The 25,872-nt window shown below is 53.0% G+C and overlaps 1 protein-coding gene across 6 annotated transcripts in view; it reads left to right on the top strand.

Moving 5' to 3' along the window:
• Positions 1-24,960, top strand: part of PODXL (podocalyxin like) — a 97,562-nt gene extending 72,602 nt beyond the window's left edge. For 5 of the 6 annotated variants that reach the window (XM_043520828.1, XM_043520804.1, XM_037889369.2 and 2 more), the window contains 4 exons: positions 5,227-5,374; positions 8,273-8,334; positions 8,942-9,109; positions 16,918-24,960. In XM_043520828.1, the coding sequence (XP_043376763.1) occupies positions 5,227-5,374; positions 8,273-8,334; positions 8,942-9,109; positions 16,918-17,112 (573 nt within the window). In that variant the 3' untranslated portion in view covers positions 17,113-24,960. Of the gene's footprint in view, positions 1-5,226; positions 5,375-8,272; positions 8,335-8,941; positions 9,110-13,652; positions 13,792-16,917 lie in introns of those variants that run through there. The other variant, XM_043520824.1, reaches the window with a different exon arrangement.
• The last annotated feature ends 912 nt before the right edge of the window (positions 24,961-25,872 follow it).

Raw genomic sequence — 25,872 nt, 5'->3', positions numbered from 1 at the left:
CCTGGTCCCACGGCGTTAGGTGCCTAACAGGTGTCTTCGGAAAACCTTCCCCTGAGCCGCTCACCCAAGGGCCTACAGAAAGCTGCAGCCAAACAGGGACTTGAAGCCAGAACTCCTAAATCCCAGGCTAGCACCCCAAGCCCTGGAGCAGCCATGTCCCTGGTGGGGACCTAGTAATGCCAGGTGGGAGAGGGGGAAAGGCAGCCAATGCTGCTCCCCCTTTCCCCCCTCCTGTAGCATACCAAGCCGAGGCCCTTTTTGACCGGGGGGGGGGAGAGGGGGGGAGACGGACGGACAGAGGCAGATGGTAAGGGAGCACAAAGGGTTGTGGGTTGAGAGGAAATTTTTAAAGGGGTCATTTAAAAAGATAAGTAAATGATTAGCCCTGTCCCGTTGTGCGTCATTAGCCAACGTGGGGGGCCACCCGAGCGCCCTGCCTCCACTTTGCTGGTTCCGCTCACTGCTTGCATCTCGTCTTTCCGTTGTCAGCTCTCAGGACAGGGTGTCCGGCCCTCCTGCGGGCGCTGCGCCTGGCCCCCTGGGAGTGTGCCCAGGAACAATAGCTGCCAGCAGGACATGCATGGTCCCGCCTGGCACTTAGCAGGCCCCTAGGCACGCTGCTGTGGGTCCTTCAGCAGCAAGTGCCCTGAGTGCCATAGCCAAGGCCCAGCACCTCCAGAGCCCTGTCTCGACCAGTGCACAGGGCTGGCTGGGTCAGAGGGAGGTGGGAGTCTCAGAGGAGCTCGCTGTGCGATTGAAGAGCCTGCCAGGGCCTGACTTTCCCACTGGAAAGCGAAAGGGCAGGAGATGGGCAGCACCTGGAGCTCTCCCCGGTCTCATGGAGCTGAGGCCAAGGGCCCTCATCCGTGCTGGGGGGCTAACAATGCAGGCGAGCTCCCCCACGCTAGCGGCTGGGGAACATTCCTTCCTCTGGAGCATGTGCATCCTGTCACCGCCACGGGCGCCTTTTCGCAAATATTTAGACAAGACGGGGCGAGGTTGTTCCTTGGGAGGTCAGGGGTGCAGAGGACAGGAATAAAGCAACTCTGCTCTTGGTGGCTGCCAGCCCAGGGGCTTGGCAGAGAGACCAGACTTGCCTCTCCACGGGACGGGGCTGAGGACGGGCAAAGGAAGCATCAGCTTCTGGGTCACTGCTGTGTGGCTAGGCCCGGCTCCTCCTAGCCCAGGAGTTAAAGGGAGGCCGAGTGGGACGGCTCAAGGGCATTAACTAAGAGGTGAGGGGTTAGGGAGCTCGGCTCTTCTGGGCTCACACCGGCTGCCCCCTCCCCACCTCACTGTCCCCCGTGCTCCAGTTCCCAGCAGCAGCGTCAGTGCTCATCTGCTTCCCCGGCTGCCCTAGTAGGGTGTAGCACCGAGATGGTAGGGCCCCGTTGTGCTGGGCTCTGTATGTGCAAAGAACAGAGGGACGGTCCCTACCCCCAGAGAGCTACGGTGGGAGCATGAGGTCAGGCAGTGGCTGGAGACAGACAGACAGAGACCGGGGAGCAGTGTTTGTGCTCCACTCCCCACCTCAGTTCTGGCTAACAGTGTTCCAGGAGCTCCCGGGTGCTCCCTATTCTCCCGGGCTCTGCCCCCCGGCTCAGCCCCCATCCCTGCACCATTTCGGGAGCTCCCAGGCGCCCCCTTCTCCCCCAGCTCAGCCCCCCACCCCGCACCCTTCCAGGAGCTCCTGGGCTCTCCTTTCTCCTCTGGGCTCTGCCCCCCGGCTCAGCCCCCCCACCCCGCACCGTTCCGGGAGCTCCTGGGCGCCCCCTTCTCCCCCGGGCTCTGCCCCCAACCCCACACTGTTCCAGCTGCTCCTGGGCTCCCCTTTCTCCTCTGGGCTCTGCCCCCCAGCTCAGCCCCCCCACCCTGCACTGTTCCGGGAGCTCCTGGGCGCCCCCTTCTCCCCCGGGCTCTGCCCCCAACCCCGCACTGTTCCAGCTGCTCCTGGGCTCCCCTTTCTCCTCTGGGCTCTGCCCCCCGGCTCAGCCCCCCCACCCCGCACCATTCCAGGAGCTCCTGGGCTCTCCTTTCTCCTCTGGGCTCTGCCCCCCAGCTCAGCCCCCCCACCCTGCACTGTTCCGGGAGCTCCTGGGCGCCCCCTTCTCCCCCGGGCTCTGCCCCCAACCCCACACTGTTCCAGCTGCTCCTGGGCTCCCCTTTCTCCTCTGGGCTCTGCCCCCCGGCTCAGCCCCCCACCCCGCACCATTCCAGGAGCTCCTGGGCTCTCCTTTCTCCTCTGGGCTCTGCCCCCCGGCTCAGCCCCCCCACCCTGCACCGTTCCGGGAGCTCCTGGGCGCTCCCTTCTCCCCCGGGCTCTGCCCCCTGGCTCAGCCCCCCGCCCTTCACCATTTCGGGAGCTCCTGGGTGCCCCCTTCTCCTCTGGGCTTTGTTCCCCTGCTCAGCCCCTCCCCCCCCCCCGCACAATTCTGGGACTCTCCAGGTACCCCCTTTTTGCCTGGGCTCCCCATCTCAGCTCCCCCCCCCCTCACTGTTCCAGGAGCTCCCATACACCCCCTTTTTCCTGGGCTCTGCTCCCCAGCCCCGCCTGGCACCGTTCCAGGTGCCCACTGGCATTCCTGCCAGCCTCCACACTCTGCGCCCCAGCTCCGAATTCCCCCTGCTGCTGCCGCACTGGCTGGCACAGTCTGAGCTCGGCCCTCTCTGTGCTGGGGTTTCCCTGGGGGCTGATGGTGCTGTGGGTTATAACCATGGGGTGGAGGGCAGCCCCCATCCCAGGGTGGCGGGGAGGGTGGTGTTAACCAGAGTACATTGCCAGTGGCAGGCCGGAGCACGCTGAAGGCCGGCTGGCGGGGCTGGCTCTCTGCTTGGCTGTTCATTCTCCTGGGACTAGCAGGTACCCGCCCAGCACACACTCCGTGTCACAAGCCCAACCATTTGCTCACACATCCCTGTGGGATGGGAGCTGAATGGGGCCCTACTTGCCTCTGGGGCTTGGGGCTCTTTGTACAACATCCGGCGGGCCTGCTCTCTTGCAGGGCCCTGTTTACCCTGCCCCATCCTTTCCCCTGGCCCATGTCTCAGTAATCGCACAGCCCAGCTCGTTTGAAGCCGGGGCCAGGGACGTGCAAGCGGCAGTTGGTTATTGTGATGTGGGGCAGCTTTCGCACCCTCTCCCTTGGCTGGGCTTTGCCTTTTGAAACGCTCCCCCCCCACCCCTGTGATCTTGCTCCCCTCCGGGGAGTTGCTATTTCTGTAACTCCAAAAGCTGCAGGCCTCAGATAAGGCCGGCCGTGCCCTTGTGAAGAACTCCGGCCAAGTGGATTTGGCTTGTGATAAAGAAACTGCTTCAAAACTCTTCCTTGCCTTGGGGCTGAGCCACAAGGCAGATGAAGCGGGGAGGCAGTGGAATCCACAGTCAGGAGGGACGCTCATGGGACCCTGAGCAGCTGGGGCATCTGGGCGCAGCAGAGAAAAAGCCCTGGGCAAGAAGCCCACTGCCGCTCAACAAGCCAGTGGTGTGGTGCCCAACAGCGCTCAGTCTCCTCTGGGGATATTATGCGAGACCAGAGTGAGATTGGTCCCATGTTTACATGGGGAGGGAGGCAGCCAATGTGGGTCATTGGAGAAGTTGGAGGTGGGGGGTCTAGAAAGGGAGGCAACCTTGTGATGCCTCTTGGGGCACCTGGGCCTGAAAGCAGCCTTGTTACCCCAAGCCTCCCATGTGTGGGAGTCTCAGCAAAACGTGCAGGGGGAATCTCTGCCACCACCATCCTCGCAAGCCCTCTCCTTTGGCCTCTGCCCGCCCTGGCTTCTCCTTACAGGTTAGCAGTAGGGATGTCCCAGGTCCTGAGTCCCTGCGAATCGTTCTCCTGTGCTATCCAGCCCCGGCTGCTTGCAGAAATCCCAGATGCTGTGCCGCCCAAAGGAGCCGAGGGCCCCAGTTTTACCTTAAATCCCCGTTCCTGTAAACCACGCAGCATGTGTCATGAAATAAAAGACGGTTTATTTAAGAAAGAACCGAGAGTCAGCGAGAAACAACAGAGAGGGGGTGGAAACGTCTACAATACAAAACAAAATGATAACAACTCAGACTTGGGGCAACACCCTTTCCTAGTTAATAAAGTAGGTCATGTGTGTCATTCCCCCCCGCCCCCCTCGCCCCCCCGGCCATACATAGTCTTTTGTCTTTATTCCCAGCCAGGGCCAGCGCCTGCCTGCTATAATGCTCCTTTTCACCTCCAAGTGGTTTCAATTGTTTGCAGCTGTCTCTGGGGGTTTTCCATTGACGGTCTTGGGATGGAGCGGGGTGTGTGTGTGTGGGAGGTGTCAACAAATAGCACCTGGCACTACCTTGCTGGCCCAGAAGGGCCAGGTGACACCTGCCTTCTGCGCAGATACATTATCCTCAGGTCACTTAACTTGTACGCCAAGTCCATAAAGCATACGTTCAATAACAATACCTTATCAACTATCGTCTGTATAGCTCACCATGATTATGAATCCAGACCTGTTAGGAGCGTCTCTTTATTGGCAAATACCCTGCGAGACCTGTTTGGTGTAGTGAGTTTGTCAGGTCTGAGGGGAGCGGTGTTTGCAAAGAACAGGGCACTCTTTGCCAAGGGGTTGCAGTGTCACAAACACCTTATTGGCAGCAAGACCATCCCCAGGACTCCCCAGGCAGGAATCTGTTGCCACTATTTTAGTGTCTCAAAAGCAAGCCCCCGACCATATTCTTTTAATGCAGCGGAAGCTGGCCCAGTGGTTAGGGCTCTAGCATGGGGTGTGGGAGACTTGGGGTCATTACTGGCTGAGCTGCAGATTTCCCATGTAACCCTGGACTTGTCACTTAGCCTCTCTGTGCCTCGTTCCCATCCGTGTTGTGAGGCTAAAACCATCAAAGCGTGGGAGGATAACTGCATTAAGGACTGGGAGGCGCTCAGATACTGGGGTTATTTTGTGGGGCCGGGGCGGTGGGAGGGGGGGCCTATAAGTATCGTAGAGCGATAAACTAAATCTGGCCAGGCCTCCATTTCAAAGGTGTGCCCAGTGCTGGTGTGGTTCTGTGATGTAGACACCTGCCCTCTCCCCCAGAACAGGGCTGAGAACCATCAGGCTCATTGCACTACAGTGCTGGGTGGAATTTGACCTGGGGAGCTGGACCCAGGCAGACCTGGAGCCCAGAAGGCTGGTTGGAAGCTGTATCTGCTGTGTGCTGCAGTTGGCCCTGGCCTGTCTGACGTGTGCTTTCTGTCCCTGCAGGGCATCCCTGTGGATCCCTCCCTGCACAACATGCTCTGCAAAGCCGTGAAGGCCACGTTCAACCGGAGCCGAGACATCTGCACCGTGCGTCTGAACACCGCTGGGAACGCCCCCAACAGGATCGCTGTGCTCGGTGTTTCTGTGCAAAGTGAGCCCTGCTCGCTGCCCACGGGCTCTGCAGGAGGGAGAGGGAAGGGGTTGGGGGCATCTTACTGCTAAAGACCTTTTAGCCCAGTGGTCCCCAAATTGTGGGGTGTGCCCCTCTCTACAGGGGCATGGAGGAATGTCCAGCTTGGGGGGGGAGGCAGTGGCCTGGGCCAGCCCCCCATGAGGGATGGAGGGCAGGGAGGAGCCCCACCCAACCCCGCTCTGGCCCTGGCCTCAGCCATAGCTGTGGTCCTGGTTTTACTCCCAGCACCCAGCTGCGGCCCTGCTCCAGGCTGTGGCTCAGCCGCCAGCCCTTGCTCTCGGCCTGAGCTCGCACGCTTGGCCTCAGGCCTCCGTTCTTGGCCCCAGCCTGGCCACGACTCTGCTTCAGGCCTGGTGGGGGAAGGTGGAGGTGCGGACACATTCCATTACTGCGGGGGGGGAGGGGGGGAGGCAAGAAGAAGTTTGGGCACCACTATTTTAGCCTTTTCAGGAAGCACAGGAGAAGCACGAGAAGCCTGGTGGAAATCATGGAGCTGTGTAATCAGCCTTACTGGGGACTCCAGTACTTTCCATTAAGGGCTGGTTTGGGGCTCCGTGCCATTGTTCCTGCTGTCATCCTTTGGCTTGTGATGGAAGCCCAGTGGCCCCAGCAATCAGTGAACCGCTAGGCCACCGCTCTGGTGCCAAACCTAGTTGCCAGGTGGATCAGTGGGAACCAGCTTAATTTCATCTTCCAGTAAGGTTATGACTCATTAGCCAATATCAACAAGGGAACAGAGCCCAGCCCAGGGAGGAAAAGCCTCACCCCATGGAGGCGTAGGAGAATAGCTGTGCAATGATCTCTCACTTCAAGGGCCCCAGTTCAAATCCAGCCCAGCTCAGGCGTGACCGAACGTCAATTCGATGGCTGTTGGGTAGCTGACGTGAAATGAGGTGGTAGGTTTCAGTCCTGGCTGCAGGTGCTTCCATGGTTTAAGTGCCCCACAAGGACTGACCTCCTTTGGGCACCCACAGAGGCGAGGACAGTGTTGTACAGGGCCTGGAGATGGACTCCCCTTCTTTCAGCAAGGCCAGGAGCTTACAGCCAGTTTACACAAGCAGGACAGGCCAGAGCTCTCATGCTTCTGGGCAGAAGCTAACTGCTAGCTGTCTAGGGTCAGGAAGAGATCTCCCCTTGGGGCAGGCTATTCTGTAACTGCCCCCTACGGGGGCTCTTTTACTTTCTTCTGAGGCAGCTGGTACTGGAGTGGGGACTTGCTCTCACAGCTGAGGAGGGTAGCACCTGCCTCTCTGTTTAATGCCACTCATGGCGTGGGGCGGGCGGGGGAGAGAAAGTGAGAGTGATGCATGGTGCTTCCCCCTCTACCCACCAGGGAGAGCTGCTGGTACCAGACCTGGCCAGTGGTCTCATGCGGGCGAGTGTGCAGAGAGGGGATCTCAAAGCTCAGGCAGACCTAGATAACCCAAGTTGGCGCTCTGGCTACACAGCCCTGCTACGGTGTCTCCCAACCCCCCTGCAGCTGCATGGTCACCTCAGTAACAGCCCCACCTCCTCAGGAGATTTAGGAGCCCGCTGCTTGGCAGAGGCTGTTTGCCAAACTGCGGGTAACAATCCGATCCCTCCCATGCTCCATGAAGGACGCCTGCCCTTGGGGGCAGGGAAGTGACTCCTGGCCTGTGAGCTGTTCTTCAGCCATCCACCCTCCCTGTCTCACCTTCCCCAGTGCTGTCTGCTTCCATCGCACACAGCACTGCCTGATGGCCAGAAACAGCCGGCGGGTGTAACAGCCCTCCCGCGGCGTGGGCACAGGGTACGCAGGGGCTGGGATTCGGAGCTGCCCTCTTGGCTATGGGTATGTCTACACTGCAGTGAGGCACACACAGCTGGCCTCAGGCTAAGGGGCTGTTTAATTGCAGGGTAGACATTCAGGCTCAGGCTGCAGCCTGAACCCTGGGATCCCCCCCCACCTCGCAGGGTCGTAGAGGCCGGGCTGCAGCCCAAGCCCGAACGTCTACACTGCAGTTACACAGCCCCTTAGAGCGACCCCCTTAGCCCAAGTCAGCTGGCACAGGCCAGCCACGGGTATTCAGCTGTAGTGTAGACATTCCCTCAGGGACTCAAGTATGTGCTTAGGGTGATTGTTTGAAACACTTGGCTGGAAACCAATCCCCAAAGCTGATCTCGCTAGCCCCGGCTCCTAGCCCCTGGGCTGCAGCCGCTCACCACGTGGCCCTAAGCTGCTGCACAAACAGGACTGCTGGAGTGGACGGAGCGCTGTGGGATCCCGTGGAGGGACCAGCCCGGCCCAGGCCGGGGCAGGGACTAGCTGTCCTGTGAGGTTTGCTCCTGCTTTGATTTCTGTTATCGTCCCGCTCTGCAGCGCTTGTGTCATAGCGCCCCATGCAGGGCTCAGGCAGCCCTTCCCCCAGCTGGAGCTCTGGCACCACAAATCTCCCTGGTTAAACGTTCCTTTGAACCACGGTGCTTTGGGCCTGGGTGTTGCGCTGCGGAAGGGCATTAGAGTTACAGCCCTGGGCTCCACCCAACAAGCATCCAGGCCGTAGGCAAAGCAGAACCAGGAGCACAGCCTCCTGGGGCCTGTGGCCTCCTTAACCCCATGCACCAAGCCTAACCGCAGAGAGGGCTGGGCAGTCTCCCTCCCCCATTTAATCCTGGGTTTCTCTGCAGAGGCCCAAGGCACTGATCACGGTGGCACCGGTGGGGAGGGGGCTGCCATTTATTCACTGCAGGGCCTGGGGCAAGTCGCACCGTTTCCTCATGTGTGAGACGGAGGCTGAATGCCCCGAGCTCCACATGGGGCAGGCGGCATGGCACAACCGCTCGCAGCCGTTAGGCAAGGGCCGCCCTTCACCTCTGGCTGGTTTCTCCCTACAGCCAACGCCGCGCCCAAGGAGCTGTTTGACCTGCTGGAGACGAAGAAGGGAGAGTTCCAGCAGGTGAGTGAGTCTCTCCCCTCCCCGTCTGGACGAACTCCACTTCCCATTCCTTGGGAGGAGGCTTTGGGCGAACGCTGCTCAGGGCCAGCTGCCGAGAGGACGTTGGCTGGAGCTCTGGGGCTGGAAGGCGCTGGAGACAGTCCCACTGCTCCCTGCCGTGCCAGCCCCAGGGCAATCAGCATCTCCATTTCTAAAGGGCTTTAGCCTGTGACGAAGAGGAGCCAGTTCCCCGCTGCTTGGACCGGCAGGGGACGGGAACACAAGGGTGGCGTCTCACTCAGCCCAGCTGTTGTCCTTGGACATCCCTCCTTCCCCTCTGCGCAGGCTGCAGAGAGTCCCTGCCAGGGCAGGACAGCATAGCGGCCCCCCCGCCGCGCTGGGTGATGTATGCCACAGTTGCATGCGCCCAGCTGAACGGGCAGCTAGCGGTTGCGTGCAGGCCCAGGCTGGGGAGAGCGGGCAGGAGCTGGGCTACTTGCGGTGCCACGGAAAGAGGACTGCAGGGGTCACCTGGGGGGCGGGTGCTCTGTCAGCGCAGGCGAGGCCCGGAGGGAAGGGAGTGTGGGTACTGCTGGATCTGCCCCCTCACCCTTCCTGCTCTTGGTAGCTTGGCATCAGCAACGTCACCTACGCCAGCAAGCGGCTGACGGAGGAGACCGAGGACCGGTTCAGCATGCCCTTGATCATCACCATCGTGTGCATGGCCTGCTCCCTGCTGCTCATCGCGGCCATCTACGGCTGCTGCCACCAACGGGTCGCCCGTAGGAAGGATCAGGTAAGCCGCTCCCAGCCTCCGTGCGCCCGCGGGGGCTTCCCGTTAGGGCCCTGGCCCCCTCCACGGGAGGGGCGTTTTGTTTAGTCAATCAGCAGACGGAAGGCTGGGGGGACCTGCCTGGCGGGGGAGAAGGGACCTGTGCCCGAACGGGACCTGGGCTTCTGCCACAAGCAGAGGGGGGGGTGCCGGCTCGGCCAGCGTGGCTGGGCTGGGAGAAATGATATGGAGTAGTCCCCCTCCCCCCACCCCTTACATTAGAGCGGCAGGAGCTGGTCAGAATTTCGTCCCAGGGAAACCTGGTTTTGATGCAAATTGCTTTTGGTCGAGCACAAAAAAATGCTTGTGGGGAATCACGCTGTTGGCAACGAAACTGGTTGTCTGATAGAAAAACAAAAATGGGTAAAACTTTTGGTTATCAAAAACAGGTTTTGGGGATTTTTTCTTCAAAATTTCCCCTGAATTTTTTTTTTTGATGAAACCCCACCCCTGCAGAGCAATTTGATTTCTTTCAAAAAGTTCTTGGGGTTTTTAAATTTCTGGTAAAAAAATAATTTTTCAACCAGCTGTACCCCAAACTCCGCCCCCTCAGGAAATCAACCAGGAGACGCCCCCAGGGGAAAGTTATGGAACAATCTGCCCGTTATGCAAGTTCTTACGCTCTCCTGTAACGACTCTAACACTCACCTCTATCAGAGACAGAATACGGGACAAGATGGGCTGACAGTTCCCACATGTCCGACATTTTTAAGTGGGTGGCAAGTTTTTCCCTCAGGCTCCCGTCCAAATTAAATCCGAGATGTTCCCTCGGAGCCCAGCTCACACAGCGAGCACAGGGTCAGTCCCTGAGCACGCAGCCCAAAAAGCTGGTTTTGAAGTGATGGGCAGCTTGGCTCCCTTCCCCGAGCCTGCATTCCATCCCTCTAGGTGCTCACAGTGTAGCTAAGGTAGCAGAGGATCAAAGCCCCAGCGGGAGTTACGCACCTAAATACCTTTGGGGCTCGAGGCCTGAGTGCCTCCGTAGGTGGGTGAGTCTGTTGTGAGCAGAACGGTAGGGTTTACAGTGGGCTGACAGAGCGTCAGACGTTTCTCCTGCTCATGTCCCTTTGAGTTTCCCTGGGAGGATCAGGCTCACAGCAGAACAGGCTGGAACGTTGTGCCCAAAGGTTCCCCACCAATCTGAATACTGGCCTGTACTGAGTTACTCCTGCTATCCCCTCACTGGCTCTGCTGGACAGTCATTGCATCGCTCTGTGCTGTAGGAAATGCAGATGGGACTTGCAGAGGCGGCTGATGTCCACAGGAGGGCACCGGCACTACGCACTTCAGATCAAGGAGCGCCAGGAGTGATGTTTGCTGCGGAAGCAATTTAACCCTTTAGTTTAGCACTGCTAGGGAAATCCCTTTGCTCTGCCTTTGCAGAGTCGGGTCTCAAACCTAACAGATAAAGGCAACATCTGGTGCCAAGCTTGTGAGCGAAAAGGCTGGCTGTAGAATCAGCATAAAGAGCCAAAAGATAGCAAAGTACAAGTCACCGCTCCCTAGGTTTACACAGCTCCAACTGCTACCGATAAAAGTTTGGATCCAAAAGAGAAGGAATTTGACAGTCATGTGCAAGAATCCTATGATACGACAAAACCACTAGAGGTCTTCACAAGTTATCCTGAGGGCAGTGTGGGATTTGTCAGAGAATTAGACTCCTCTTTTCAATTGGCTTAGAAATGTCTATAGCAGGTGATCACTCAGGGCTGGTCTACACTGAAAATGAGGTCAACCCAGTTATGACGTGTCGGGGTGTGAAAAATCCAGTTCTGAGCGACGCTGTGAAGCTGACCTAAGCCCCAGCGTAGACAGCACTAGAATTCTTCCGTTGACCGAGCTACCTGGGGAGGTGGATTAACAGCAGCAAGGGGAGGGCCGTCCCATCGCCGTAGCGAGCGTCTGCACTGAAGTGCTACGGCCATCGCGTCGCAGTGTGTTAAGTGTAGGCATAGCCTCAGTTTCAAAACCAGTTTGGAAAGAACAGCGAGGTCGACATAAAGCAGTCTTGCATTGACCTAACCTTATAGTGTAGACCAGGCCTTAGAGACCCATGTGCTGATGAAAGATGCCACATCACTGGCCCTGGAGACCAGAGTCCTCTGTTTATCCACAGAACAGTACAGCACCAACTTCCTACACTCAGGGCTGCTTCTCATGTGCCCCACCTCTGTGATCAGGAGCGAAAAGACAGGCTGGTCTCTAGATCCATTTAGTTTTTGGTCACTGTGCCAAGGCCAAATCCAGGGATGTTAAAGGGACACTGTCAGCTTGAAATTAACTATAAAAATGAAAAGGCATTAGAAGTAGTTATAGAACCTACCTGGGCTGGAGCCCCCCCTCAGTGTGAATTCCTTGTATTGCTGTAGGGCTTAGGAGCCCTAGTCCTGGCCCAGGACTGCATTGTGCTAGGCACTGTACACACACAACTAGAGCGTACAAGTTTCTCTCACTCTTCTTGCTCTAAGAGAGGCCCAGCAACAGGTGCAACTCACTGTATGGGGGAAGGAGTGACACTGACTATACACCATGACCTGTCAGCACTGGGTGTTGCCTACTGTCGTTCAAAGGTTTAAACACATTTTCAGGCAGAAGTGTGATTTTTAGGTCCTTTTCACTGCAAGGTGGACACCTGTCTGCTAAGAATTGGACTGCAGCTCAGCACACTAACGTGCCAAAGGGCCATGGCCAGGCACAGACAGTAACAGGTATCCGTAATCGTGGGCGTGGGCTGGAGTCAGGTTGGCATCCTTGAGAAGAAAGGCTCTCTCTGCCCTGAGGAAGACAGGCCTTAGTGGTGACTTAGAAGGCTAGCTAAGAAATTGGAACAGCCCATCTGCTCTTCCTGGGTTTGGCTGGAGGCCTTGGGGCTCTGATCAGTATTGTGGGTTCTTACACCTGAAGGGGCAGGCTGTGCCATCTTTAACTCTCTCTCACTCACTTTGTCCCAAGCACTCATTAGAGCAGAGGAGCTCTTAGCAGAGACAAAAAGCAATGGGTATGGAGCATCCAGACTTGAAAATCCCTTCCCTGCTGCAGTTACCCCCCTTTGAAACCATTGCCCATCAGCTGAGGAGCCGTGCGCCGGGGATTTCCACCGGTGCAGCTACATCAGAGCAAACCCTTCCCATGTAGCTGAGCTACACGGTTCAGCTCTCAGCCTCTTGGGACTGAAGGGACTAGACCACAGGTGTCTTCCGGGGCAGATGAGGCCTGAAGATCTAATGTAAAAGACAAGCAGATGATCTCTCTTCTCCCCTTGGCAAATACATTTCAGGCCTTCTTTAGACATCATCAGAGCAAAAATGGGCACACGCCCATTCCCCCTCTCCTGTCCCTGTTGCAGGTCCTTGCTAGCACTGAGGCTGATCGTCCCTCCACCCCCAAATTTCCTTCCAAGCTTACTTAATTTGCCACGATTATTTAATCTACAAGCGCGAGAGAAAAGCTGCGGTCGAGTCACCAAACAGGAAGTGGCAGCATCCTGTCTAGACACTGAAGGACTCGCTCCTCGGCCTGTTTGTCAAGCCCCAAGGAACCAGACACCAGCTTAGACTGAAGATTAAGAGCGGGGTGAAAGTGAGGCGGACATTTGGACCTGAAAAGACCAGTGACCTGCTTCAGAGCCAACGAGGCAGCTCTGATGCTGGGCTGAGTTTTAAATAGACGTAGGGGTGATGTGCCTGGGGGAACAGAGTGGGAGAGGACAGCTGTGGCAATTCCCTGCCATTGACGTTGGTTCAGCTCTGTCTCTGCTGTCCTCTGTCCATGGCACACAGCAGCATAGACTCCAGAGTGCTGGGATACTTGGGTCTGATTCCTGTTGTTGGGCTTGGTGTGCGGGTGCTGGTGGAAGCCTGGTCTATACAGGAGATCAGACTAGACAGTCTGGGGGTTCCTTCCGGCCTTAAACTCTAGTCTAGTGGTTCTCAGCCTTTTGGGGCTCAGGACCCATTTGTCAATGTTTAGGGCCTGTTGCAACCCAGTAAATAATCTGGGGGTGGAGGCCAGCGGGGGGGAGGGAGGGGTTTGCACCTGTTCTGCCCCCAAGTAGGGTTGGGTCCTGCCCAGCACTCACCCCACAGTGGCAGCTCCTGCAGCTCCAGTGCTGTGGGGCTGCCTGGGCTTGGCTCTCCACGTGGCTCAGGTTTGGTCCCACCCCTGACTGGACTAAATTTGTGTGAGTGGAGCTGTGACCTGGCTCATGGGGTGGCAGGGCCACTCACTCAAATTTGGCCTACTCAGACTCCCGTCATCATGGCGGCTGGGCCAACCCTGAGTGGCACTGGGACCCCAGAGGGTGCAGGGCCTGGAGCAGGGAGGCGAGCTCAGCCAGACCTGTGGGACAGGAGCTGCCACGCGACCCTTCGAAACATTCTGGCAACCCAGTTGTGGGTCCCGACCCCTGGGTTAAGAAACCCTGCTCTGAGAGATATGGGGAGATAGGCTGGGCTGAGTGATGCTCTGCTAGGATCAACACCCACTTCAGCTCCCCATCTATCTCCAGGGAAACATTCAGAAGCGAGGGGTTTGCGGACGCAGCGCCGAAGAGTCTCCCGCTGCAATATGTAAGTGATGGAAGTGAATGCAGCCGGCCTGAGCTACGTGAGCGCCAGTGAGAGCTGCTGGCTTTATTTACAAAGCAGCACTTCCAGCCGCTGGCTCCCGAGGAGTTGCCATGGCAGCAGCCTGGCTTTTAATATTTCTAATAGTAGCAGCTAGTAGGCCCTGTTTGTGCAAGGTGCTGTACGGCCACATAACCGACAACAGTTCTGAGCCCTGAAGAGCTTATTGCCTAAGGTCTGGGCTACACAGGAAAGTTGGGCCAGTTATGTCCATGTAGTCGGACCAATATAACCCCACCCCCACCACGCCAGGGTGCACGCTCTGATTCTGGTATAAGAACAGCTTTTCTGGTTTAGCTTAAGCCCCTTCCCAAGTACCACAAGTTAAATTTAAAGAAAAGCCACACACAGGAATGAGTGCCCGGATTGGGATGGGGCAGACGTTATGCCACTATATTAATAGTAATTCCTTTCGCTTATAACTGTAGAAGCTTAAATTTGCTCCTTGGGCTGTAGCAAAGCAAAAATCCGGCCCACACAACAACTCTTCCATATAGACAAGACAGACGGAGTGTGGGAGGTAGGTAAATCAGAGGCAGAAGCGCAAGGTCCCACAGCAGGTCAGTGCCAGAGGTTTGGATAGAACCCACCACTCTGCCATGTGCTCTGTCCCCTGGTCCCTGCTGTGTCTTTCATTGTTATGGGCCGCATTACACGGGAGGGTTCAGCGCCCACGTTCAGCCTGGTAGAAGAGTCATCCCGCTGGCCAGTTTGCTGTAGTCCACAGGGCAGGGGAGGAGTTTGTGGGGGAAGAGCAAGTACAATCCAGTGCCGATTTCCCAAAAAATGAAGGCAGGGTGATCCTGGCTGTTATCAGCCCAGAAGGCCAATTTCCACCCACAGTCAAACTGAGAAGGGGAACACCAAGTAACTATACAGAGCCACGAGCAATAAGCAGCATAATCGGTGGGTTTCATAAAGAAGAAATCCTGTCAGAAACTTAATTGCTTTGCTTTCTGGACTGAGATGGGGACCAACTGGCAAAGCGGCAGTTCTGCAGAAAAGGACCTGGGGATTACAGTGGACGAGAAGCTAGATATGAGTCAGCAGTGTGCCCTTGTTGCCAAGAAGCCCAATGGCATATTAGGCTGCATTAGTAGGAGCACTGCCAGCAGATCAAGGGAAGTGATTAGTCCCTTCTATTCGGCATTGGTGAGGCCACACCTGGAGTATTGTGTCCAGTTTTGGTCCCCCCACTACAGAAGGGATGTGGACAAATTGAAGAGAGTCCAGAGGAGGGCAACAAAAATGATTAGGGAGCTGGGGCACATGACTTACAAGGAGAGGCTGAGGGAACTGGGCTTATATAGTCTGCAGCAGAGAAGATAGCATTTCTTTGATTTGATAGCAGCCTTCAAGCACCTGAAAGGGGGTTCTAAAGAGGATGGAGCTCGGCTGTTCTCAGTGGTGGCAAATGACAGAACAAGAAGCAATGGACTCAAGTTGCAGTGGGGGAGGTCAAGGTTGCATATTAGGAAACGCTATTTCACTAGGAGGGTGGTGAAGCACTGGAAGGGGTTGCCTAGGGAGGTGGTGGAATCTCCATCCTTAGAGGTTTTTAAGGCCCAGCTTGTTAAAGCCTTGACTGGGATGATTTAGTTGGTGTTGGTCCTGCTTTGAGCTTGGGGTTAGACTAGATGATCTCTTGAGGTCTTGTCCAACCCTCATATTCTATGTTTCTATGTCAAATGGATTTTAGCAAAGCATTTGATGTAGCGTCTCTTAAAGTCTTATTGGAACTGGCTTGGATAGAAACACTCGAAGAACTAGTAAAAGGCTAAACCCCAGGTAACGGTAAACCAATGTAGCTGGGGCAGAAGTCTATCCACATTCTATATTGATGGCTTGTTAGCATCACAGCTGAGCTAGGAGCATGGCTAGAACACCCCATTCAGAACACAGACTGATACAAAGCTGGAAGAAGTGGTAAGAACCAACCAGGACAGACAGAGAGCCCGAGAGAGATCGGAAACATGGGCAGAAAAGAAATATGCACTGGGAAAGACCCATGTGAGGGCATCTGGGGGATGCTCCCTCAGGCACCTGACCAGTGCAAGACACCTGCGAGGAGCAACAATGCCCAAAGAGACAACAGAGGGAGCATGGGCAGCAAGTTAGACGGGAGTGGGCAATGAGACACGGCTGCAAGATGAGCCGGCGTAATATCCAGCTGCACATGCTTGGGCGTCACAGCCAGAGCAGGGAACTAAATCTCTGCTGCTCTGGTGTGACTGTTCTTAGAGCATCAGATTCATTTCCAGGCACCATATTTCTAGAAAGATGAGGTGAATCAGGCATGAAATAGTGAATCCCAATGCCTTGGGATGAGCCTGGACAAGAAAGACAGTGGGGAGCGTAGAATGGAGAACAATTCTTCATGGCTAAGGGGAGATGGAGTGGATGGGCTATTTGTCCTTTCCCATCTATGACTTCTGTACCAGAGGAGTAAGATAGGACTCCATGGCATTATTTATACAGAGGCACTTTGTGACTCTAAATGCACTGTAAACCAAGGGTGGCCCCGGTTAAAGAAGGTTCAGCCTGAAGAGCAGGGTTTTTCTTGCCTTGGGAATGCCAGGAGGACAGGTGCAGAAAACAGAGCGTGGAGCAGGCTAGTTCTGAATGACGATGTGCCGCTGAGCTCAGGAAAGGCCTCGCTGAAGGAATCAGGAGCTGGTGAGGTGAGCCGGGGAGACTGCCCGTCTCTGGCCCTGGGCGTGAAGAGCTGAGGTAGAACCAAGCCACCAGCTGCACTGCACTTCAGACTCACTCTTTTTAAAATTCACTGATTGCCTAGCGTCAAAGGCAGGCATAGCTGGCAGATGCGTTATAAGATTCTCCACAGAGCCCCGCCATGGTACCTCAGTCCTGACCCACAGTACCCCGGCCTGCTCCAGTCCATGCCCCTCCATCCCCATTGCTGCACACTTCCACCCTGACCTACAGCACCCCTGACTAGTCTAGTTTTGGTCATCGCCAGGAAAGTCACACTAACATGTCTGGTTGTGAGATGACTGTGCAGTGTGGACAGATGTTGTGAGGATAAGGTTGGCAGCTAGGAAATGCTGTATGTTTATCCACAGACCGACCACACACTTGTTTTCACCACAGATTTCTGCGTTTTTTTTTCCTCTTGTCCCCTTCCAGCAACGCCTGACAGAAGAGCTACAGACCATGGAGAATGGCTACCATGACAACCCGACCCTGGAGGTGATGGAGACCTCCTCAGAGATGCAGGAGAAGAAGGTGAACCTGAACGGGGAGCTGGGAGACAGCTGGATTGTCCCCATGGACAACCTCACAAAAGAGGAGCTGGAGGGAGAGGAGGACACGCATTTATAAGTGACATGAAACTCTACCAGCAAAAACAAAAAACAAAACAAAAAAGCAGCCCCAAAATGATCAGAGCCACAAGTGCCATCGCTTGGAGCATCCTGTGGAGCAAGGAGACACACTGGTGCCTGAATGCCCCGTTGAGGCAGGAGACCATGACTGGAGTTTGCTCTGGCCCAAACGTCGTTCAATCAAAACATATTCACTGTCCAGACTAGGTTGTATTTTTGCTTCTATAGCGGGAGAGTGCCTGTATTTAAGCCTTGACTAGAGGAGACAAAGTTCAGCTTCTGGCCATCGTAAAAGGATAAGAGTTGACGGCCTCCTGCAGGGCTTCTCATCCTTTTCCATACTGGGACCCCTTCTATCTAGCTGGATCTAGTATTATGGGAAGGGCAGAGTGGTCATGACCCCCCGCCGGGGCTGAGAACCCTGGATACAGAGTGATCAGAAGCCTCTGGTGCCTAGCGGGGTTCTCCAGAAACCGAGTTAGTATCATAGCGGATTTGCCTTAGCGAAGGATGCTACTCAGGGTGGAAGGGCTGGAGGCAAAGGGCTCGCGATCTTCTGTCAGCTCTTTGCTCTGCCGTCATGTGCATCACCTGGTGCCAGTGCCCAGTGCATTGTGAGCCTCTGCATCCTGTTTGTTCTTTTCCCATCACTGCTCCCCAGGAGGATCTTTCCCCCTTGTAACCTCCACCGTCACCTGCAGCTCGATAGTCAGACCTCCAGGTTCCACTCCAATCAAATGAGGGGGCAGTGCCATCTAGTGGTGAGAGCTCGGGGTAGCATGATCAGGGGACTTGGGGGGGGTCCATTCTGCGTGACCTCAAAGAAGTCACTTAGGTGTTCTGTGGTTTTGTTTTTCCCGTTCGTTATATGCAGAGAAGCTTTATAGACGTGCCAATTATTAAGTCACAGGAGATAAGGGGAAGAGCAGCGACTGCCCTCATCCCAAGCCACATGACTGCCTGGTCATTTGCCAAGTCTCCCTGGAATCCCTATGGAAAATGCTTTGCATTCACCAAAGCTTCCCCCGCCAACCACCAGTGATCACTCCTGGGTCCTTAATACTCCCTCTGTCCTACATGGACCTTCCTGGCCTGCAGTGTGACTGACACTGCGGATACACCCTTCCTTCAGGACAGGGGTGATGTTAAGGCTCCAAGACTGCACTTCTGCTGGGGTTTTTTAGCCAGTGTAGGCAGATGTTGCCGTGTTATATTGCCTTCTCAAGCCACTAAAATGCAGCATTTTTCAGATACCGTAGTGTCCTTACTACAGCGAATAAAACGGAGTTGTTTAATTCTGGGCTGGACTCGTGTCCATAAACAGGCTAAGCAAGAGGGACCTGCACTACCTCTGCCATTCAAATGAAATTCCCAAGCCCGGTTTTTTAGCTCCCAGCCCAAAGGTCGTAGAAGTTTAAAGGGCAAGTGCGTAGGAAGCTCACCACTTATTTAGGGAGGGTCGCAGTAAGGGTCCTTAGTGAGATCTGCATTTGAAGCAGGACTAAACTCCCTGTTTCATCATTGTAGCCAATGACAAAGTCACTCAAAACGCGCCTTGAAGTTTCTCACTGACGATAAAAGGCATCTAACAGCAGGCAAATAGGAAACTAGCACCTTGATGGGGTGGTGCGCAGGCAGAGTCCGGAAATGCAGTTCTGACAAGAATGTATGAATGGAAAGGAGAGATTCAAACTCATTATGTAAGGCAAGGGCTAGTGCTGGGGAGAAACTTAGTGAAGTAGCTGCTGTTAACCCAAAAATTCTCTTACACACCTGAAAATCTGTCATGTGCCAGAACAGGGCTAGCCCCCGCCCAGCTCTGAGCCTGCGGCATCACACATGCCTTCCTAGGGGGAAAGCGTTAGTAACACCGGCAGCTCTCGGAGCAAATCCAGGCACTATTAGAGAGACAGCCAAACGGCAACAGGCATTTCTAGAAAGAGCCAAACCAGTCATCTGTTCCATGGCGGGCAGTAATCGCTTCTCTCGTCCGCGAATCACTGCAGCTTTCCTTTAAGGACATTTGTTTCACTCCTGAGATCAGTCAGAAACACTGCGAAGGCCCCCAACACAGGATTAGAAGAAAACAGACGGAGGCTGTTTTACAGACCGAAACTGACCTGCTGAAACACACACGAGCAATGCTCCCTGTGCCATAAGCAGAAGAATGTGTTAGGGCCCAGTGGAACTGGGAACCTAAAGTCAGTGCCCAAATTAGAGCTGGTCTGAGTGAAGTGAGCTAGTCCCACTTCTGGCAGAGTTTTGTGCAATCAGTTCATTTGAAAGCTCTGCCAAGCTGCAAAGTAAAAGAGAACTCAGCAATCAGGCTAAACAACAGCTGGCTTCATCAGGGGAGGAGCTCGCCCAATGTCCTATCCAGATCCAGTTGGCATGGGTGAATTTCTGCCAATTCACGCACCTAGTTGAAATAAACAGATTTCAAAGGTAGGAAAGGTGAATGAAGGTTGCATCAAGCTCTGAAGGCTTGACTTAATATTTAATCTAAAACGTTACAAGAGATACAAACTGTAAAGCCTCAAACAGATGTGCGTGTAGGATATTTTCTTAAATATGGAGTCAGCCATTGTGAAAAGTTAATGTAAGTGCAAAGAAAAGCACATGGATAGTGTTCTCACCTGCATGCAGACAGTTCCCTCAATTCTGTTACCGGGTTTACCTCTCAAACGAGGCTGATATTACTGGTATGTCTGGATGGCCCCTCTAGTGTTTCTTCTTTAAAAGCCTGTGTTTGCTGATTGATGGTGCTGAGATGCACGCTGAAAAGACTACTTCAGTGGCAAATCTGGGGCTGGATTTGGACATTCAGACCTTTTTCTTTAAAAGCCCCACTGTTCTGGGCACTTTGCAAAGGTTTATTAACAAAGGAGCCCAGGATAAGGCCACTAAATCCACTCTGCAGTGCAGCGTCTACGTTACTTTAGAACGATCACAGCAATTTCTCACGAGCCAGCTGGGTTATGGGTTTGCTGAAGGCATAGAGAACTCACCAGTGAGCTAAGTCGGGCAGGTGTCCTGGCGCATGTTAAAAGTGTAACAGCAGGGATGAACAGAAGTGCAGGGTGTGGAGACTACATCTCCCAGCATGCAGTATTCTTTTGATCTGAGCCGCCTAGTCACTTGGATCAAAATGTGCTGGGACCTGTGGTCCCTGTAGGCTGCACCTCTGTATTATAGAGAAGGGTGGCTACACTCTGCTCCTGCCTATGCATAATTGGGGATGCAGGTTCCTCTGCTTAGCAGCTCCCACAAACTCATCAGTCACCTATAAATCAAAAGAGAATTTGCTTTAGCTTCTGCTTGTAGCAGAGATGAAAGGGCAGCTATGAATTGCACAAACTATTGTTTTGTGGCCAATTTGGTTTACACATTCCACAGCTAAGGTGTTCATGAGATTTTGCAGCGGGGAAGTGTCAGTGAAGCAAAAGCCACCTCTTCATGTCGCCACCTTAGGAGGCAAACAGTTTGGAAATCACCTACCTGTTGATTTGGATTGCGTCAGGCAGGGCATCTAAACCTGCGAGAGCCTTGAGAGGTATCAGCAGAAGGCAAACCACGGGGAGCTGCACTTAAATTCCAAGGTCATGGTTGCTGCGGTCAGCCTAGCATCACTCACCCTAACACAGTACAGCGCTATTCCCCCTCATGGCTGCACACCCTAGAGCAATTCTTAAGTGTTGCCCTTGCTTGGGTATTGGGCAGGGATGGACCAGCGGATAAAGTACGAGCAAAAGGAGCACAGCGGCATTAGCTTGGGGGCAGTCACCAAGTCAAGCTACTGTACAGATTCCAGCCACTAGAGGGGGCATCGCTGCTTTAACCTGAAATACACCAGGATTGCAGGACAGATCAAAATTTCATTCCAGGAGGTGCTGGGGGAAGGAACAGAAGAGTTCACATTTCTGAGACTTTTTTTTTTTTTTTTAAAGTCTGATCTAGCGGTGAGTTTGCAGGGTGTGTTTGTCTCCCTCCTCTCCCCTAGGACCCATCATCATCCCAGGGCTGCTTTGTCTACAGGAACTAAACCTAAGCAAGTTCTGAATTTCTTCCCAGATTTCTTATTTATCAAGTCTCCCTCCAGCACAGGCTTAATTTTAAGAACCTGCAAAAGGCGTCACCGAAGGCAAGAAGCAGAAGTCTGAGCGGGTACAAGAAACAGGGTATTTCTCCATCTGAAACTCAGCTAGGCCCCAATCCTGCCATCTGATCAGCCCCGGCAGACCCTCACGCCCACCTTGCAGCTCACTGAAGTCAGTGGAGCTCAGGATAGGTGCAAGGAGGATCCTTGTGTGGCTCATGGCGTAGGGCTGGGGTGCTGGTGCTGAAGAACCCATTATCTGTTTCAGACATTACGACAGAGCCCCGCTAGCCCTTGGGCTGGCAGAAGGGCTGGTTAAATCAAAGGGATTTTTGCCTACATAAGAACTTCAGACCAATGTTTACAAAAAATTCCCCAAGCCCCGATAATTTATCCTTTTCTCTAAAAAGGGCTTGACTTTATTTAGGCTCCAAATTTAGGTGCGTTTTAAAAAAAAAGGTTTTCACAGTACAAAACCCAAAACGATTACTTATGCTCTCTCTTTTTAAAGGGACACCATCCACTTTAAAACAGGAATCACACTTCTGGCCCTAGGTTTCAGAGTAGCAGCCGTGTTAGTCTGTATTTGCAAAAAGAAAAGGAGTACTTGTGGCACCTTAGAGACTAACCAATTTATTTGAGCATAAGCTTTCGTGAGCTACAGCTCACTTCATCACTTCTGGCCCTAAACACTGTACTCTCGACTGTTGCAAGGACCATCTTGTTCATCTTCTGTAACGGAAAGCGATTAGATAATTATTTTTCCTCTACCTTTTCGGTTTGTTCGTGGTCAAATTCAGTTTCCCTGTGTAACCAGCCTCTCTTGTTTTTGTGGGTCTTTAACACAACAGCAGCAGCGAGAACATTTTAAAAGATAGGAACCGGATCGTGAAACCACAATAGGTGACAGGAAGTCGCGTGGGCAGGTGTCGTGGTAACAATTTACTTTAAACGGGCTCATGTGGACCGTGTCCCTTTAATTTAATCTGCACCGTTGTGAACCCAGAGACTGTCGTGTGCTGGTTCAGGAAATGCAGAAAATGAAAGAAACCTCCTTCATTCGAAGGCAGTGTGGTTTGAGGACAGGGTATTAGACTGGGAGTCTGGAGACCTAGGTTCTAGCCCAGGCTCGGAAACCTAGGGCAAAACACTTCAGGGTGGATTTTAAAAGGTATTTAGGCACCTAACTCCTATTAGTTTCAGTTACAAGTTGGAGCTTGTCCAGGATAACAGGGAAGTCTCTGAAGCTTGGGACATGCTTCCTCAGGTAGGGGAAGTATGTAACCCAGGCCTGCTTGATGTGTTCTGTCCACTTCTAGTGGCACCGAGACCATCTAGAGATGTATGAGTCTGCTACAGCCTCACCTAAGAGGCTCATGGCTTTTATCTCATGCAGTAGAGGCTCATACACTAAGCCTCAGAGGTCCCAGGTTTCATCCCACCCAGGATCTGTCAGCGTTACACCTACATACCTTTAAAAATCTGGCCCTTAATCTCTGTGCTCTCAAAGTGTAAAGTTTCCAGAAACAGCATCAAAGTCCCATTTTCAAAAGCAAAAGACACTTAAGGAGCCTTACTGTGAGTGAAAGCCAATCGGCCCAAGGTGCTTATGTGTCTGACACGTACAAATATGGGAAAATGTTACCCAAGATCCTGATCTGTGAATCCAGGGGAATATTTACTCTCATTGGTAGAGCAGGTTCAGATTTATGGAGGAAGAGAGCTATGCATGGAGTGTTACGCATTTCCCTATCCAGGCCAAGAAAAGTGCAGAGCAGCAGGAATGGTGAAAAAGTAACAGACTTTTTGGAGTCTCAGGTGTTAATCATCCGAGGTATTCACACAGGTTAAAGGTTAGGGGGGAGGAAGGGATCTCGACCAGAACTGAATACCCAGTACAAGGAATCGGTAAACTCTCTGATATGAAGTAACCCTTCCCCCTTCTCTCATACACTGAAAGAGTCTGAAAAGTGGGTAAACAAGTGTATGTTCAATATGTAAATATTACTGCTAGTGGTGTGGCAATGTACTTAGCACACTTTGCATATTTGTGCACTGCTTTGGGGGGGGGAAATAAAGCGAAGGTTCAGAGCCCAGTGCTCTGCGAGCAGCCCCACTGAAATGGCTAGGAGTACTCACACAGGCAAGTACTTCTTCGCCTGCAGCAGGGGGATGAGAATCTGACCCAAACTAAGGGGATGTTCATTTCAGGCTATAGCTTGCCAATGGGACGCTGCAGATTAAGATTGGTGGTAGGCCCAGAAGACTCTTGCTGTGTTCTAGGGTGAAGTGGGACGGCTAAAGCTGACCAACAGTGGCCAAGTGACAGGCTTTGAAGCGTGCTGTCGCATTAGAACAAGCAGCTTTGTTTTCATATTTAAACAGGCTCAACCTGCTGGTGTGATGATGCAAAAAGCCTTAAGGAGCTAGTCTCAGCATTTCCAATAACTTTCATAACCATGTTGCTTCACAGTTGTTCTAATGGACAACTCAGCCATCTGCAAGCTTGTGTGGCTGCCCTTTTATATAATGTTGGGTCTCTCTTGCTTGTTTGTGCCAAGGAATCTTTAATTGCAGGATATTATCATAAAGGCCTCAATTCAGCAAGTCATCCCTATTCAACTAACTTCTTCTCTATATATGTTCTTATACCATGCTCATCACCAGAGCACCCGAGTGCCTTCTTCCACGTGACGAACATCTGTCTCATTCTCTCACCCTAACCACAGGCGAAAACCACACGTTTAGGCATGCTAGGGTGTTTTTTGTTTTGTTTTTTAAATATACATGTGGCTATTTATGTTAGAGGAGGCAAGATCAAAAATACGCGCCTTGCACTTAAAGCTGAGAACCACTTTCTGCTCCAAGTGCATGCTTAAGCCCTACTGAAATCAGATCTATACTTAACTGCTTTGCTGAATGGGGTGCAGAGACCTGATATCACAGATTGGAAGAACAGGGTGCAGGCCCAGGGCCTGACACTGAAATTACAGGTCTCGTTCAGAGCAAACAACATTGCTCAGCAAGCAGTGACTAAACATTTGAAGGGGAATTGTGAAATTTATTTATTTTTCCATAACACCATATTTTTAAACCACAAGAAACTTAAAATATAGATTTTTTTCCCTCCCACTTTTTAAATAAAGATTTCCTATGAAGAATGGAAAGTGATGCAGAGTAGATCATGTTCTTCAAAGTCCGCTAGGAAATAGGAGAACTAGAAAATGCAACTTTGAGCATATTTGGCCTTAAAACTTCATAGTATAATGTAGCCATAATTGTGTGAGAGACCAAAAAAATGAAAATCCTCCCAAAAACAATAGCTTTAACGTAAAGATACACTGTATTACCTTCACATTTTGGTAAGACAAGTTCTTGCAAGACTTCTATTTTCAGAATCATAGAAGGAAAGTGTAAATAATGCATATTTTATGTTCATAGTCATATGCCATGGTCCAGCTGACAGGAGGTTTATATTACTGCCACCACAGAAAAATTATACCCAAAACAGACTGTGGGGAGGGAAAATACATGTTTAAAGAGGCTATTTTGTTGTTGAATGTTTCACATGTACACAATACAGCTATCTTGTGTGCTGTAGAGTGGCATCTCTCATAGGGACAGGAGTCTGATTTACACTGGAAGTTACTGAGCAACTGGATTGTAGAGATTATAATTCTTGCATTTTCCTACAAAATATATTTTGAAGACACCATGTATTTCTGTCAATAAACATTCTTGTGTGTAAAACATGACTTAGTTTTTGGTTGGGGCGAAGGGGGGACTGCTTGCGATAAAGGGACATTGCCACAAATGAAGCATAAATTGCAAGTGTATTTCCAATATTTAAGATTGCTTTGAGTTAAACATCCCTGACACAGGGTCCACTCACTGTGAGTGGCACCACCTGCTGGCCACCCTGGGAATGAACTCTTCCAGGGTTGTGCTCTCCCTCCAGTGGCATCTTCTCCCCATCCTGCCTTGCTCTGCAGCCCCTACTCACTCCCAGATCTGCAGTTTCCTCTTCATGGCGTGGCTCTCCTACCAGGTCACTAAGGTCCTCCCGTTCTGGGGAATTCAAAGTCCAGACCCACTGGCTGGCATAGCCAAGCCCTTGCCACTTTCCAGTGGCTGGGAGGGAAACCCAGACCCACCCTCTACACTGCATTCCTGCCCAGGGACCCTACAACAAGCAGCCACAGTCCCTGTACAGTCGTACCTCTTGCTGCTGTTACCTTGGGCCTTTTCCTACGTATATGGCTTCCCCCACTCTGTATTTGCCAGCCTCCAACTCCCTCCACTCAAAGAGTGACTGCAGCCCACTTCCCTGCAGCCCTTCTCAGCAACAGCCCCCATCTGCAGCCAGCTGCCTGGCTTTAGACAGGCCCCTCCTGTTCCTGCACAGGTGAGCCTGTTCCTCTAATTAGGGCTTTCCTCTCAGTGTTTAATCTACTAGGTTAATTAGCCCATCTGGCCTCCATGAACGCCTCCTAATCCTGTGTGGGGTGGACACCTCACCACAATCCCTGTACAGTGTCTGAAACCCAGAAACATGCTAGTGAATGGGCTGAGTGTTCCATGGAGGGTGGGAGGAGTGTCTCCTGAACATGTCACTGTTTGCATTTTATCCCACTTATGCATCTTCCCCCCACCCCCAACTTA

Source organism: Chelonia mydas, chromosome 1 (genome assembly GCF_015237465.2).
Source record: "Chelonia mydas isolate rCheMyd1 chromosome 1, rCheMyd1.pri.v2, whole genome shotgun sequence".
NCBI lineage: Eukaryota > Metazoa > Chordata > Testudines > Cheloniidae > Chelonia > Chelonia mydas.
Note: the sequence above shows the minus strand (reverse complement) of the source record. Positions and strands in the feature narration are given on the sequence as shown.